At 38.5% G+C, this 18,292-nt stretch overlaps 1 protein-coding gene across 5 annotated transcripts in view; it reads right to left on the reverse strand.

The window, feature by feature from the left end:
* Window positions 1–417: 417 nt before the first annotated feature.
* LOC126214844 (uncharacterized) overlaps window positions 418–18,292 on the reverse strand; it is a 99,746-nt gene continuing 81,871 nt past the window's right edge. For 3 of the 5 annotated variants that reach the window (XM_049941474.1, XM_049941475.1, XM_049941477.1), the window contains 2 exons: window positions 16,953–17,177; window positions 418–1,011 (listed from right to left, as the gene is read on the reverse strand). In XM_049941474.1, coding sequence (XP_049797431.1) covers window positions 756–1,011; window positions 16,953–17,177 — 481 coding nt within the window. In that variant the 3' untranslated portion in view covers window positions 418–755. Of the gene's footprint in view, window positions 1,012–11,638; window positions 11,860–12,014; window positions 12,103–16,952; window positions 17,178–18,292 lie in introns of all 5 variants that reach the window. The other 2 variants (XR_007542071.1, XM_049941476.1) reach the window with 2 other exon arrangements.

Raw genomic sequence — 18,292 nt, forward strand, 5'->3', positions numbered from 1 at the left:
GTAAGGTGGTATTTATCTGGTGATCAGGACCAAAGACCATCTGCAGTCACACACATTCTTCTTAGCTGTTTCCTACACAGTTAGAGTTGCTAGATCATTAATGTTGCCATTTTATCACTTCAAATAAATAAGATATTTCAAATCCAATGTGACTAGAAGAAGGGATCGGTTGGTAGGAAATGTTCTGAGGCATCAAGGAATCACCAATTTAGTATTGGAGGGCAGCGTGGAGGGTAAAAATCGTCGAGGGAGACCAAGAGGTGAATACACTAAGCAGATTCAGAAGGATGTAGGTTGCATTAGGTACTGGGAGATGAAGAAGCTTGCACAGGATAGAGTAGCATGGAGAGTTGCATCAAACCAGTCTCTGAACTGAAGACCACAACAACAATCATTGCAACAGAAACTGAAACAACATTACTGTAAATGATTATATTCCACCTGCATGTTCCTTATACATTTTTGTAATTATCTTACTTCAAAACAGTTTTTATCATTATTAATACGATTTTACTGGAATGTCAACTTAATAACAATGTTAAAAAAAGCAATCTCGGGTTTCACAGCACTAGACAGCTTAAGAGTACACTATGACACACACAGCCCAGTAACAATAGTTGAGGAGTAATAAATTTTCATCCAGTTACACAGGTAAAGCCAAGATGTAGTTGGTATTAAGAGTTAAAGTTCCCTTTAAATATTGTATCATCAAAAAAGGGAAGAAATAGGCTGTTTTCAGCGCAAATACTGTTATTTCACTCATTATCACTGCTACTGATACTATAACCGTCACCATCTTCATCGCTCTCCAAACTGTCATTATGTGCTTCACCTACATCACCAGGTTCGGCATTCTCTTCCTCTGCAAGTTCCTCGTCACTCTCGTGATCCTCCGTGTTGTAAACTGGCTCCTCCTCTTCAATGGTGCCGTGGACTTCAAGACTGGGCATCTGCTCACTCAGACCATCAACAACTTTAGGGTCACCTCGACACCCTTTGATTATCAGCTTCCTGCGACACGAGTGGAAATACTATTGTTAATGTGACAATGATTCCATCCAACAGAAATATATCTATATGACAAATGTTTGCACAATAATATTGCTGGCAGACTGCAATTACTTATGTGCAGGATCTTATTTACACACAAAAAAAAGTGTTAGAAAATAATCTGAAAGAAGGTGCAAAAGAGAGAAACAAAAGGAAAAGGAGAGAAAGAGAGTAAACAGGGACAGAAAGAGGGTAAAAGGCTGCAAGAGATGCAAGTGTAATAATGCAAGCTAAATGATAACTTTGTGAAACTACTCTTCTGTACAATGTACATATTTGGAACACATGACTCCTTGCAAACCATTGAAATTACAGCTTCAGTTGACGGAAAAATATATATAAAAATGGTATTAGCATGGGAAATGCCATATCAGATCTTTCTAGCAGATATCTTCATCAATCATTTACAAATAAAGTGTTTTCACCAGCACCTCAATTATGCTAAGAAGATAACATATTATTACAGATATGCAGGTGATACACTCTTGCTTATCAAAGGCAATAGATCCGATATTGATGAAATTCTGAACAAATTAAATTGTCTTCATGAAAAAATCGTCTTCACAATGGGCTCTATCAGTTTTCTGCATCTAACTATAATGAATGATAATGGCAGGCATGTATTCAGAATCTTCAGAAAAGCAACATATAGAGATGTTATTCTAGACTAATTCTAATCACCACTATTCACATAAGAAAGCCTTTCTCCATTTTGCCTTTAACAGAATTTTTAAACTGCCTTTGTCAAACTCCGACTATGATTCGGAACTTAAAATAATACAGTATACTGCTGGAAAAAATAATCATCCCAATGAGCATGTACAACAAAATTGCAAAGAGCAAAAAAAGAATCCTGAAAATAATGTAGGGCAAGCTAAGAAATATCACTATGCTGTATTATGGGACTATTGGCATGAGAACAGCTTCAGTTTTTAAGAAACAAAATATAGTGGTTTTCTTTACAACAGAAACCTCTTAGTCAATAACATCCACATATTCAACTATTTGCAGGAATCGGGAGTGTATATAAGTTCTCGTGCTGAATATAATGCTATTGATATAGGACTAACAGGAAGAAAGCCAGAGGTGAGGTATTGTGAGCATGTGGCTTTAAACAGAAAAGGTACAGTGGAGGGATCTAATTTTGTGGCACATTTGGCATGCTCTCCCAGATTTAACATCACAGCTTAAATTGTTGCATACAGGGTTTAAGGGCAGATATCTAGAACCCCTCAGACATGGCGATATTCTGCAGTCAAAAACTGCCGGACAGTGTCCTCTCGGAGTTATTCATGGGCTGTCTGGCTCCTGAAGTTTAAAAATTAGAAGTCTATCAGTCTCCCAGGAAAATATTAACACATCTTTGGGTGAGTACTTCTACAGTGCCACTATAGTTGCTCACAATATGAGAAGTTTACCGTACGGATTATCTGTACACCTTTGTTTTGCTAACTTGATACACACTTTATTTCTAATGATCAGTAACATCAGTGTAGGTTACAATATTTTTCATAATTTACATTTGTTAGTATAAACAGTCAATATTAACATCACAAAAAGCAAACTGAATCAATACATCTATTGGTTAGCATCTGCAAGTAAATATTTTTGAAACAGTTCGTCCATAATGCAAATATTGGTTTACTGAAAGAATACAGGGAAGAGTTCTTGCATCTATAATTTTTTCACACTAGCATGTAAATAATTTATAAAATGAAAATGAAATTGAAATAGATTTATTTGGATTTGACACACCAGAGGGCATAGTTGTATGATCTTGTTTTGGCTTTCAGTTCCAGGTGGACAAAATATTTTAATAAGAAAGATATGTATTTTTTTAATATCTGCTACAGTGTTACTAATATCATGGTTTCGTTGACACATATTTCTAGAAAAGGCATTTGAAATTGTTTGTGTAATTTTGCACTATGTTTTTTTTTACAAGATACAATATTTTTAATTGTATAATTCTGTATTTTGATTAATATAAATCTCTGTACAACCTATTTTCTTCAGACGTACTAACAAATACTGTGTACTATAAATATATTCAATATAGAGGGCACTGATGGTGTCCTTACAAACATGGAGCTTAGCTGCATAATTTTTTGTAAGCAGCTGGCTTAATTAGAATCTTTTCACTATTAACACCTATGTTTGAAGTTATATTTGGTGCATTATTATACAAGTCCATTGGATTTAGTCTTAGTATGCATGTTCCCTTGTGAAACTCAATGTTTTCTTTTGCAAATTGACAGATGTTTGCGCATTGATTGTCTACGTTTGACTGTGTGATTTATTTCATTTTAGCACTGAAGATGAGCAGTCTGATTGAAATCAATATGCAATAATAAAAAAATAGTTTAAAATTTATACAACCAATACCGGAGTTTCCCTGGTTTGCAGTACTTGTGTGGTTGTGGTGCACAAATTTCCTAATGGAATCCAATCTCAACAAATGACACCTGTTCCCTGGGCTTCAAGGTCATACTTTAATCATTCCAATGACTAGCAGAGACAGATGAGAATATCAGCCTTGCTCACAAAGTTTCAATGAAGCTCACAATTTGCAGCATTGTCCCCAGAGATGACTGTGGACTCCTGGTTCTGAGTCGAGTAGAAGGCTTGAACCACATTCTCTGTGACAAGTTAGGCTGTGAGTTCCTAGACTTGCGCTCTAGGGTTGATAGTTGTAGGGTCTCCTTAAATGGATCAGGTGTGCACAACACATCAGAGGCTGCTAACCAGGTAGCTGACTGTGCGTGGGGTGCAACAAAAGAGCTTTTTAGATTAGGCAACTGTACATCCAATCCAGATTATGATAGCTGTAGGAAACTCAGAAGTATCAGTGCAAGATCAAAAGAAATGCCTGCCACAGTGAGAGTATTAAAATTCTAGTGGTTATCTGCCAAAGTATTTGCAATCAAGTGCCAGTTTGAAGCACTCCTAAAAAGCACTAAAGCTCATATAATATTATGCACAGAAAGCTAGTTAAAACCTGAAGTTGACAGTAGTGAGATCTTTGGAGAAAATTTATGAGTATACTGAAAGGACAGCAACATGAGTAATGGAAGTGGAGTATTTGTCAAAGTAGACAAAGTCACATCCACTGAGACAGAAACTGAAGCTGCATGTGAGGTGGCTTGGGCAGGACTCAGTGTCAAGGGTAGGCATAAAACTATAATAGGGTCCTATCAAGCACCAGACTCACCTCCTGATGTAACCAGAAGCTTTAAAGAAAACCTCAGTTCATTTGTGCATAAGTTTGCTAATTGTACTATAATCATTGGAGGAAACTTTAATCATCAAACAATCAATTGGGACAGGTATAGTTTTGTTAGAGGTGGGTGTGAGAAGACATCCAGTGAAACATTACTAAATGCTGCACACTACCTACAACAGGTAGTTCAGAATTCCGATCACGACAGATATATTTAGATCTAATGGTAGCAAACAGACCTGACCTCTTTGAGGAAGTCCACATCGAAACTGGTTTCAGTGATCGTACGGCAGTTATATCAACTATGATTACCCAAGTACAAAGGGTAACATTAAACAAGAGAGGAAAAAAGGAGTAATGTCACACCTCAATGAGAAACTTGAAGCTTTTAGCATGGGACAAGAGCACATAGAGGAACTAGGGTCCAATTTTTAAAAAAAATAATAGACCTTGCACAGGATAGATATGTACACAGCAAAACTGTTCATGGTGGGGGAGAGACACCCCCCCCCCTGCTATACAGTTATATAGTCACAGTAAAGAAACAAAGGCTACAGAAGAAAACGTGCAAAAAAATAAGTTTAGGTGTATAGACAGAGAGATGCTGAATGAAACAAGTTTGATAGTCAAGAGAGTAATGCATGAAGCCTTCAGTGACTACTGTAGCAGAATATTGTCAAAATCATGTTTCACAAAATAAGAAATTCTCGGTGTTTAAGTTAGTGGCATCAAAGTTAGCGTGGAGTCACTCATGGGCAAGACAGCAACTGAAATAGAGGGTTGCAAAGCAAAAGCAGAAATGTTAAATTCTGTTTTCAAATGTTCCTTTACAGGAGTATTGCCCCAATTTAATTCTCATACCACTAAGAAGATGAGGGAAATAGATGTTTGTCACTGACACTAACAGCTGAAATTGTTAAAACTGAACAAAGCTCCAGGGCCCCAATGGAATCCCTATCAGACTCTACACCAAAACTGTGGCTGAATTAGCCCCTCTGTTAACTAGAATCTCTTACATCCCTCAAACAATAAACCATGTCCAGTAGCTGGAGGAAAACAAAGGTCCCACCTGAATGAGATTTTCACTCTGCAGTGGAGTGTGCGCTGATATGAAACTTCGTGACAGATTAAAACTGTGCACCGGACCGAGACTCGAACTCGGGACTTTTGCCTTTCGCGGGCAAGTGCTCTGCCAACTGAGCTACCCAAGTACAACTCACGACCCATCCCCACAGCTTCAATTCTGCCAGTACCTCGTCTCCTACCTTGCAAACTTAACAGAAGCTCTTCTGCGAACCTCGCAGAAGAGCTTCCGTGAAGTAAGGCGTAAGTCAGAACACAGGTCAGGTTCAGAGATGCCCATCTCCAGAAGCAGTTTCCACATAGCCTGTTTGGCCAGCCTGTCAGCAAGTTCGTTGCCTGGGATTCAGACATGTCCTGGGGTCCACACAAACACCACTGAATAACGGGACCATTCCAGGGCATAGATGGACTCTAGAGTTTCGGTAGACATGCAGAATGTTCCCTGCTATGTTGATTTGCAGCGTGTTACCTAGTCCTACTTAGTTTCACGTGAGCTCCAGAGGCGCACCACACAGCTTCCATGGAGATGAGGCACACGCCAGAGCTTGAGTCAAGTCTTGATGTTGACTTAATGCTTATGTACCGCATTTTTAAAAAGTTTAAAATGCGTATTCAGGCTGTTTTAGTTTTATTTCTAGTCCATGCCCAAGACAAATTATAGATTCAGGTATATCTTTGGAAGAAGGCTAAATTATTTGGGATGAAACCCAGATAAAGGTCGGTTTCATTACTGCAATCGAGGCTGATAGTTTCTCATATATTAAATATGGAATAATGGAAGGATCATGAGGAGGACAAAAAGTCCCCGGAAATCCAAGAAGAGATGGCACAAATAATGATGGTCCATTAACATAGAACAGTTGTTACACCTAGTCCCATAAAAAGGAAGAAGAAGAAGAAGACAATGATACGGAACTGAGCAGCAGTTGCCAGCACTGAAATTGCAAAGGCAATAAGACAATCAAAGGGGCTTGTACAGAGACTAGCCTTACCACGCAATGGCAAACTGGATCAAAGAGACATTGCTGCTGAAACAAACATCTGGCATCTATAGTTTAGTTCGTACAAAATCAGTGCCCTAAAGGAGTTTAGGACAGTGAAACAATTTGCACTCCAAGACATGTGGTTAAAAATGTGGGAAAATTAAGCTTCCTCATACAACATGTTGTAAGCTGACATATAGGATAACAGCATTTATTTTAAGGGAGGATGTAATGGATTTTGGTCCAAAAAATCAATTTTTCAAAGATATTATTTTCTTGATCTACACAGTTTAATCTATGATGTGTGTGAATTTTATCATGATAGCAGCTTTAGAAATGCCTTTAAATTGTTACGCTGATTAGCTCTGCACTGGCAGCCAATCCCACCTTTTCCAACATTTGGGAAACTGCTTGCTTCAGCAGAATTTTTGTCAGTGTGAAGGCTATTTTCTTTCTATGTCTCTGGCCGACATCTATATCTTTGCCTGAAACCTTTCTTCCATGTGGTTTATTTATTTTTTGACAATATTAACACATTAGTAGGTGGAAGGTTGAGTTCAGAAACCTTTACCTGGAAGTCAAGATTTATGCATAATGTGTGGTGGAAAAACAGTGTTTAGGAAATGGAGGGTTTCATGGAAATCAGTTTAACAACAAAAAGGAGAAAGCAGCTCGAAATGAAGAACATAAGCTCTCAGCTTCAACATCGAAACTTGGGGCAGGAGAATTGTACAGGTGCATGAATGATGTTGATATGGATTCCACTGGATTCAGTCATTGATTTAGAGCTTCTCTGCCAAGCTATAAAGTTGTCATGTTCATCTGTTAGGTGTAAAAATACGGAATGCTTGATTGTTGTTGAAGAAAGATGAGTGGGAATAGCTTGTAATTTTAAATTAATTTGTCATTTGTGTGGCGATGAAAAAATTTTCATTTTCTTCCTCTAAAAAAAACTGACACTGACCTATGAAAGCAATTTTAGGTTAGCATATGCTATGAGATGCCTTGGACAGGGCAGGGAAGGAGGTGATTTATTGTGTTTTCTGAACATACCTCTACCCTGTACAAGGTTTGAAAAAATAATAAATGTCTGATGCTGTATGTGATACTGCCAAAGTTTCTATGAAGCAAGCAGTGGATGAAGTGGTGGAAATAAACCAAAAAGAAATAGATCCTGGGGTAGATATTCATGACAATGAATCTCCTACAAATGTTACTGACCTGTGTGTGTGTGTGTGTGTGTGTGTGTGTAGATGGGACCTGGATGAAAAGGGGTCACACATCTCTGTATGGAGTTGCATCTGTTATTGGTACTGACACAGGTAAAGTTTTAGATGTAGAAATTATGTCTAAATACTGCCACCAGTGTGCAACAAGGAAAATGTCTAACAATGAAGACAATGAGAAACTGTGGCAAGAACAGCAGGCAGTAGCATTCTCTAAAAATTATAGTGGCTCAAATGGGGGCATGGAGGCTGCTGCAGTTGTGAGGATGTTCTCCAGACCTGAGGACCATTATGGTCTTAGATATACTAAACACCTTGGTGATGGGGATTCCTCTTCATTCAAAGCTGTAATAGATAAAAAATCTGTACAATATAACAATAGAAAAGTTGGAATGTGTTGGCCACATCGAAAAGAGGCTGCTTGGTGGTAGGCCTCGTCACTTGCTGAAAGAGAAGAAAGGTGAAGTACTTGAGGCTGGAAAACTGCTAGGAGGAAAAGGCAGGCTTACTCTGAAAGAAATTTATTCTCTTTAGTTATTTTATGGGAAAGCTAACAAGAAAAAAAACTTTAGAGGCAATGAGGCATACTGTGTGGGCATTTTTTTTCCACAAACATTCCACTGACCAAACACCAATGCACAATCTGTGTCCGAAAGACGATTGGTGTATGTTCAACAACAGAAATGATATGTATTCTCATAAAAATTCGTTGCCAGAACCTGTTATGAATGCAATTAAGCCCGCATTCAGGTTTCTTGCAAACCCTGATTTACTGAGGAAGTGTCTTCACAGAATGACACAAAATGCAAATGAAAGCCTCAATAATTTAATTTGGATTAGATGATAAAAAAGGACATTCTGTGGTCTTGAAGTACTCAAAATAGGTGTCTATGGTGCAGTTTCATGTTACAATAATGGAAATAATGGCAGAACTGAAGTGCTGAAGAGAGCTGGTATAGGTCCTGGTGTGTTTACAACAAAAGCATTTTACACCATTGATGAGAGCAGGGTCAAGAAAGCCAAGAGATCAGTGTCTTACCTGCAAATACAGGCGAGGCAGATTCAAAGAGGAGAGAAGAGAAGAGAAACCTGGAGGATGAGGAGTATCAGTAAGGACGATTTTAAAATTGAGCTAAGCTTATTACATGTAGAACTATAAGAAGAAAATCTTTGAACCTATTTTTCTCTGTTTTACATTTTTTATGTTATTAGAAGCTTTTTCTCAAAAAGTATATGTGCTAGTGCTATCAAATTTTCAGAAACTGTTCACAGCATGTTGCTGTCTCCCTGGAACTATGAGATTCTGTTATCACATTCTGATTTTTAGATGACTGTATGTAGAAAAAAATAGAATTTTGGATGTGCAAAATTAAAATCTCCGTTAATGATATAATTTGTACCATAAATTAATAACTGTAGTTCAGTGGTCTTATAACCTTCTCAGGACACTACAATAAAATTTTCAAATTAATTGCATGATTAGAATTTGAGTTATGTCTTTTTATAAAAAAGACAATAAAAAAATTCAAATTTCTGCAAAATATTAATCCTGCATATTTTATAATATTTTTTCCGTCAAAACACAGCTTTTTTTTGCTTTACACAATCAAATTTTTATGTTTGTACATTAATAAATATGGCTTTAATGATTTTTGAAATAAATGTTTACATTTTCCATTACATCCCCCCTTAAGAGAGGAACCAAAAAACAGTACTACATACCTCAAGGCATTCATTCTCCAAACAGAGCTCCTATCTGAATGGAGCATGATGTGATAACAAAAAGGCACCTTCTGTGTTTTAGTGAGGGGAAAACTGAAAGCAACGAAAGAGAACCCAAGAAGACTTCTGTACAGCTGCTTGAAGTTAATGCTCAGCTAAAGTCACAGGAGGTGAAACAAATGCAAAAGTTCTCAACACAGAGAACAGGTGCACCCACCACACTCACTGATTGCACAATTCCATTAATGGCCATAAGGAATACTGTAACACTTAACAGCAATCCCTGAATTATGCTATTCTTCCGTATATGAGACAGAAAGTGCCTCTGAAATCCTAGCGACGGAGTATGGTCAAGATATGGTGATTCCAGGTGATACTGCAGCTTTATGCATGTGGAAAATTAAGAAAGACAGGGTTGTACCCTATCCCTGATGTTATTCAATGTGTATGTAGAGCAAGCTGTGAAGGAAATCAAGACACATTTGGAAATCGGGGAAGAAATAAAAATTTTGCAAATTGCTGTTGACACCACAGTAGCTCTGTCAGAGACAGCAAAAGACTGGGAAGAACAGTTGAACAGACTTGACATCACCTTGAGAAGAGGTTATAAGATGAACATCAACAAAAAATAAAACAAAGATAATGGAACACAGTTTAATTAAATCAGGCGATCTTGGGAGTATAATAACAGGAAATGAGATACTAAAAGTATCAAACAAGTTTTGCTATTTGGGCAGCAAAATAGCAGACAGTGACAGAGAGCATATAAAATGCACTTCTGCAAACAGAAATTTGAGCACTGAATACAAATATAACAGGCAGGAAATCTTTTCTGAAGGAATTTGTCTTCAGTGTAGCCTTGCACATAAGGGAAACATGGACAGTAAACAGTTGAGAGAAGAAAATAAACTTTTGGAGTGTAGTTCTGCCAAAGAATGCTGAAGATTAGATCATAAACCCAATGAAGAGGAATGGTATTGAACTGGTGGGGAAAAAAGAAAGTTATGGTAGAGCTCAACTTAAAAAAGATATTGGTTGAGAGATCACATCCTGAGCTTTTCAGGAGTTATCAGTTAGGTTATAGAGGGAAGTCTAAGACATAAAAATGGTACAGAGACACCCAGGTTCGAATAGGTGGTTGGTAAAAGCATGCCGGGCTGCCAATTCCAAAAGGACAAGGTGATCCGTTGTTGACTGACTATTCAGTAAGTCACAGTGATAGGTGGACAAAAATTTTCATGATTCATGATCCACAATTCTCTACAGTAATTTGCAAAGCAGATTAGTGAGACTGATTAGTCTACAGTGGTTAACAGAAGATGGAATTTTTGCCTGGCTTACAAACTGGGGCTGCTGCATTTTTTCCTCTATTTTAAGAAAACTGTTTGTGAAAGAATGCGATATTTCCACATCTTACAGAGTGATATCGTGGTTAAATAAAGTGCTGAATTCCTTTTTGTTATTTGCAATAGTTACTGTGGTACATCAAATTAAGTAAAGCACTGCAGAAAATTTTAAAGAGTTTGTGGTGGTAAAACCGCATTGTGTAAACTTCGTGTATGGTTAATTTTATTTAAAAGGGAGAGAAGAATGGTATTTCATTTCATTCTTGTGTTATTAGTTTTTATATTTGCCAGACGGTCATGTGCAGCAAGACAATTCTGTCCCTGCACATCGGGAATCACGTGGTCCAAACAATTGTCATTTCGTGATTGGTTGAAGATAATGAAATGAAGATTTTTGCAAATTTATGTACTGATAACTGAGGTTTACAGTAATGTGATGAATGATGCATCAGTTCAGAACTGGTGTATTATGTTTAATGGCAGACGGAAGAATTCACGACGAAAGTCGCTCGTACCAGCCCTCAATGGTGACTGACGGACTCAAAGCAAAATCGAAACAAAGAACATGCAAGAAGACAGGCATTTCACAATTAGTGGACTGCACTCATTCTTTGCAGATATTTCAAGAACTGTGTTGTAAGAGATTGTTAGTACAGATCTGGGCTATAAAAAGAAGTGTATGCCAGGTAGGTCCCTTGAATTTTGTCAACCACAAAATCTGGTATCGCAGCCTAGCAATTTTGAAAGCTCACCAGAAGACGTGGATTTTTATGACAGGAACTATGCAGCACTTCCATGAGTGTTAGTGTTGCTGCTCCAGCACAGGCCACTGCAGCGTGCCCATCTTGCCGGCTGACAAGTGCTTTCAGCTGCCGTTAAAAGCTGGCGGTGCAGAGACTCTGTCCTGTTGTGATTGCACTTCTCCCTTGTATTGTTCTCATAACTCAATGATTGTTTAATATTTGCTACACCCTAGGTTGTCAGTTTGCATTACACATTAGGACTTACTACTCTGATGTGATGTCTCTGTTGTCTGTTGTCTTGTGTTGTTTTCCTCCTGTTCAAACTCAGTGACTTGCTGTTGATGGCTGTTAGCCTGTGTCTACAGGTTCCTGAGTAGTTCTCTGTCCTGTCACAATCATTGAGTCACTATATTTATATTTTTGTTGCTCAGCCATGGCCTAGTATGCAGCTATGAAGGACTTTCTTTCTTCTTTGGGTAGTTATTGCTTTAAGCAAATATAATACAGCTATGATAATCAGTAATCAGTAAGCCAAAAATTGATTATTTTAGGACACTCCTCAGAGACATTCACTAGACTGATGTTTACAGTGCTCATGGCATGAATGAAAAATATAACATTTGTGCTAATAAAGTGCTTACCTTATTAAACACTGCTTTCCCACAAAACTTACCAAGGTTAGAACAAAGTCTACAAAGAAGCCATGGATTACTCGAGGAATAGGGGTATCTTGTAAAACAAAAAGAAAACTGTATCTGTCAATCCGAAACATTTCCAATGTTGATGCTATAGCACATTATAAGAAATACTGCAAAATATTAAAGACTGTAATACGGATGTCAAAGCAAATATATTACAAGGAAAAGATAGTCATATCAGATAACAAAATAAAGACAATATGGGATATAGTGAAGGAGGAGACCGGTAGAACCAGACATGAACAGGAACAAATAGCATTAAGAGTAAATGATACATTGGTGATAGATGTGTATAGTGTTGCAGAACTTTTTAACAAACATTTTATAACTGTTACTGACAAGATGGGGTTGTCAGGTTCTGTAGATGCTGCTATGGATTACCTTAGACCAGACATTTCAAGTAACTTCCATAATATGAATTTGACCCTCACTACCCCAACAGAAATAATGTCCATCATAAAATCTTTAAAATCAAAAACATCTAGTGGGTATGATGAAATATCAACAAAGTTAATTAAAGAATGTGATTCTGAGCTAAGTAACATATTAAGCTATCTGTGTAACCAGTCGTTCATTAGTGGAATATTTCCTGAATGGCTGAAATATGCTGAAGTTAAGCCACTGTTTAAGATGGAGATAAAGAAATAGCATCAAATTTCCGTCCAATTTCACTGTTGCCAGCATTCTCAAAAATTTTCGAAAAAGTAATGTACAGTCATCTTTATAACCATCTTATCTCAAATAACATACTGTCAAAGTCACAGTTTGGATTTCTAAAAGGTTCTCATATTGAGAAGGCTATCTACACTTACAGTGAAAATGTGCTTAATTCATTAGACAAAAAATTGCAGGCAACTGGTATATTTTGTGATCTGTCAAAGGCATTTGACTGTGTAAGTCACAATATCCTTTTAAGTTAACTAGAATATTATAGTATAACAGGAAATGCTGCAAAATGGTTCAAATCTTATATCTCTGGTAGGAAACAAAGGGTGTTATTAGGAAAGAGACATGTATCAAGCTATCAGCCATCATCCAACTGGGAACTAATTACATGTGGGGTCCCACAAGGTTCCATTTTGGGGCCCTTACTTTTTCTTGTGTATATCAATGACCTTTCATCTGTAACATTACCAGATGCCAAGTTTGTTTTGTTTGCCGATGATACAAACATTGCAATAAATAGCAAATCAAGGGTAGTCTTAGAAAGATCAGCCAATAAAATATTTGTGGACATTAATCACTGGTTCCTAGCCAATTCTTTGTCACTAAACTTTGAAAAAACACACTACATGCAGTTCAGAACTTGTAAGGGGTGTCCTACGAGTATATGCCTAACATACGATGACAAGCAGATAGAAGAAGTGGGCGGTGTTAAATTCTTAGAATTACAGCTTGATAATAAATTCAACTGGGAGGAGCACACCACAGAACTGCTGAAGCGTCTTAACAAATCTCTGTTTGCAATGCGAATTTTGTCAGACATAGGGGATATAAAAATGAAAAAGCTGGCATACTATGCTTACTTTCATTCCATAATGTCATATGGGATTATTTTTTGGGGTAATTCATCAAGCCAAGCTAAAGTTTTCCAGGCACAAAAACGTGCAGTGAGAGTTATATGTGGTGTGAACTCAAGAACATCCTGCAGAAGCCTGTTTACGGAACTAGGGATACTAACTACTGCTTCCCAATATATTTATTCCGTAATGAAATTTGTCATTAAAAATATATCACTTTTTCAAACCAACAGCTCAATTCATGGAATCAATACTAGAAATAAGAATAATCTTCACAAGGATTTAAAGTCACTTAAGTCTTGTACAAAAAGGTGTGCATTATTCAGGAACACACATTTTCAATAACTTGCCAGCAGTCATAAAAAGCTTAACAACCAATGAAATTCAGTTTAAGAGAAGCCTAAAGGATTTATTGGTGGCCAACTCCTTCTACTTCATTGATGAATTTCTTAGTAAAACCAACTGATTTGTATATAAGTACAACATAACTTCTGCACAATTTCAGTGCAGTAATGTGTTCATTGAAAATTTGTGTGTGTGTGTGTGTGTGTGTGTGTGTGTGTGTGTGTGTGTGTGTGTGTGGCGCGCGCGTGCATGCACGCACACACACACATTGTCCATAAACATATACAATATCAACTGGATAACATCAAACTTCTCACAGATTATAATATTCAACACAAAACAAAGGAAAAAATATGAATCTGAATGACATTTCATTCACCTCATCAGAGAGAGAGTGAGAGAGAGAAGCACCAAAGAAACTAAGAAATTGGTACATATGCATATTCAAATACAGAGATATGTAAACAGGCAGAATAACAGCACTGCAGTTGGTAATGCCTATATAAGATGACAAGGGTTTGGCACAGTTGTTAGATCGATTACTGCTGCTACGATGGCAGGTTATCAAGGTGTGAGCGAGTTTGAATGTGGTGTTATAGTCGATGCACAAGCGATGGGACACGGCATCTCCAAGGTAGTGATGAAGTAGGGATTTCCTGTACGACCATTTCACGAGTGTACCAGGAATCCAGTAAAATATCAGATCTCCGACATCACTGGGGGCGGTAAATGATCCTGCAAGAATGGGACCAACTACGACTGAAGAGAATCGTTCAACATGACAGAAGTGCAACCCTTCTGCAAATTGCTACAGATATCAATGCTGGGCCATCGACAAGTGTCAACGTGCAAACCATTCAACGAAACATCATCGATATGGGCGTTCGGAGCCTAAGGCCCACTCGTGAACCCTTGATGACTGCATGACACAAAGCCTTATGCCTTGCCTGGGCCTGCCATCACCGTCAATGGACTGCTGATGACTGGAAACATGTTGCCTGGTCAGACGAGTATCATTTCAGATTGTGTCAAGGGGACTGTTCAAGCTGATGGAGGCTCTGTAAGGGTGTGGGGCACATGCAGTTGGAGTAATATGGGACCCCGATATGTCTAGATAAGATTTTGACAGGTAACACATACGTAAGAACCCTGTCTGATCACCTGCATCCATTCATGTCCATTGTGCATTCCGACGGACTTGGGCAATTCCAGCAGAACCGTGCAACACCTCACATGTCCAGAACTGCTACAGAGTGGCTCCAGGAGCACTCTTCAGAGTTTAAATACTTCTGCTGGTTATCAAAAACCCCATAAATGAACATTATTGAGCATATCTGGGATGCCTTGCAACGTGCTGTTCAGAATAGATCTCCACCCCCTTGTACTCTTAACAGATTTATGGACAGCCCAGCAGGATTCATGGTATCAGTACCCTGCAGCACTACTTCAGACATCAGTCGAGTGCATGCTACATCATGTTGCGGCACTTCTGCATTCTCACAGAGGCCCTTACACTATGTTAGGCAGGTGTACCAGCTTCTTTGGCTCTTCCGTGTGTGTGTGTGTGTGTGTGTGTGTGTGTGTGTGTGTGTGTGTGTGTGTGTATTTTTTTTTCTGAGGATTTTGTGCTTCTATATTTGTGTCCCTGCAGGTATTTCCTATTGCAAAATTACTGTGGTCGTTGAAGATGTGTGTTGTCCCTTAGCATGCAATAAAATAAGAAATCTGCACAATATTTGTGCTCTCCTCTATAACAACTTGTTTTATAGTTTTCATTCACGAGCATCATTCATTGACAATGCGGTAAGTAACATGACACAGTCAGCATCCACATCTGTAGGTGGGTAATCTGAATGTCTGATTGCAATGTGGAGGATTGAAATTGCATACACAACTACCCTTGTATAAAGACATACAGAACATTGCTCACAGTTGTCACAGATACGATAAGTGAGTTGGGGGCAACAATCATTATAAAAAAAACAGGATTTTTTTCTGCAGCAAGAAGTCTTCGTGAAATTACAAACCAAATTTCTCCTCCAAATGTCAAAAACGCTTTGTGGCTCTGCCTACAGGGAGATAAATGAACACCATCGTGAAAGTGACAATCAATAAGCTTCCATTTGAGGGCACTGCTGCAGCGTACATGCAACACAGTGCAACTCTGACATGCAACCTGACACGTCCAGTCTGGAAAAAACAAGTGTGCTCTCATATATTTGGGAACACGTTGGCAGAGGAAATTTAATGACATCTAGGCAAGCGATTAATGTGGCATTCGTGTTTTTCTGATGTGTGTCGCAAATAAGGAAATGTGAGCTGTGGCAACGTTATTAACAAATGTGTCCAAACATGACCAATGTGCTATTATTCTTTTCTTGCCCGGTGAAGGACAAGTACTAGTAGACATTCATCAGAGAATGAAGAATGTTTATACGGCAGCACATCTGTCGAAAACCTCCACTGTGGAAAACTGTGACAAGGGGTGCTGCTGCATCATGATAACGTGAGTTCCCATATCACAAATGTCGCACCGCAGAAGTTATGCCGACTCAAGTGGGAGACACTCGAGCACTCGCCCTATAGTCCTGGTCTTTCTCCATGCAATTAAGACACCTCTGATCCCTCAAAAAAGAACTCAGAGGGTCAACGAATAGTGTCTGACAAGGATCTGCAGCAGGCAGTTATGTACCTTTTCGTGCAATAGGGCACAGTGTTTTACCAAGCACTTATCTCCAACACAGTGCATCGGTGGGACGATTGCCTCAATGCTCACTGTGATTCTGCCCGATTGTTGTACCGATTCTGGAGTGCGCAGCCTTCAAACAAACTTTTTAACTGTCCCTTATAAAATAAAAGAAGTCTGAACTTAAAGGGGAATGTTAAGGTGTTCATTTCTCACATGTATTACTTGAAAATGGAATGGTAGGAAAATAGTCTGACAGCAGTTCTGTCTACCCTCTACCTACCACTTATGTGTTTAATGCAAAATGCTCACGTGGATGTAGTTCCTTACCTGAGACTGACGAGCTTTCTCGGAAACTTGGCAAACGGCACTCCAGTAACAAGGGAATAGCTGAATACCAGGCAGCGCACAGTGGACAATTCGAGGATACTGCTCAGACCTGGTCGTAACTTCCGAAAATCCAACTGTTCCATCACCAATGTGCGAAGTCTCGGTAGCCTGATGAGGCAGGGGACGAAGGCTCTGCCGAGACCTATGCAACCTGACACGTCCAGTCTGGAAAAAACAAGTGTGCTATCATATATTTGGGAACACGTTGGCAGAGGAAATTTAATGAATTCTATTTCTAGTTGTAATCTGTGAAACAGAGTTACTAGAAAAAGTGTTACAAAATTAAACTCCAATCCAATGGAGATGAGGGTTGGAGGGAATGACAGATATACACGGTGGCCAAAATAAAAAGAGGCCCCACGTCTTGTAAACAACATGCAGGCAATTCACTCTTTTTTTGAAAATACAGAAAACCGGTTACTAAATTATTATTATGAAAAACAATGTACTGAACATTCCATAGGTCAACAGTTCACAGGTGGTGCTGAAAATGTTCAGCAGAAACATTGCTAAACAACTCAGCACAATTCCACACATTTGTGGAAACTTAATGCCCATTCATTTGATGTGATTTCTGCAATGGCACTGAGAATGTTTGCTTACAATTCTTCAATTGTATGTTGATTGTTACTGTAGACATTATCCTTTAAATTACTGCACAAATACAAATCATGGGTAGACAGATTGGGTGATTTGGAAGGTTATAAACCTGTGGAAACAGTACATTATTGTCTCAAAGTTTCATCAACGTATGACATTGAAAACCATGTAGTATGTGCCAAAGTGCCATCTTGCTGAAAAGGTGCATACTCTCGTTCTTCCTCAGTCAGCTGTGCTATGAATGTCTGCAACAATTCTGTTACACACATTTGAGACTGTGTTGTTAAAGAAAATGAGGTCTACAATCTACAATCCATTACTTCCAAATAATGCAGAGGCACCTAAAAGCATTCCCTGGGATTGTCTGTTTAACAATAGCATGTTGTTTGAGTGTTCATCTACCCGCTAAGGTGAAATTGTGCTTTGAGTTGAAATAGAGATTTGGATCAAGACAACCATCAGTGATCTGTAGGTTTTAATGTTAGCATCATTCTTACTTTGTATGCTCGAATATGAACAGCTTCAACATGTTCTGGCATGATGTTCGTTTGATGTTTGGTTGGGAGGACTGCATCGACTACAGGGACTTATCCCTTGCATGCTTCCTGTGAGACCCACATTCCCAACTGCCCACAATGTACCTAATAGATATTTGCCCATCCACTCATTAGTGTGCGCGA

This window comes from Schistocerca nitens, chromosome 12, assembly GCF_023898315.1.
Source record: "Schistocerca nitens isolate TAMUIC-IGC-003100 chromosome 12, iqSchNite1.1, whole genome shotgun sequence".
In the NCBI taxonomy this organism is placed as follows: Eukaryota; Metazoa; Arthropoda; class Insecta; order Orthoptera; family Acrididae; genus Schistocerca; species Schistocerca nitens.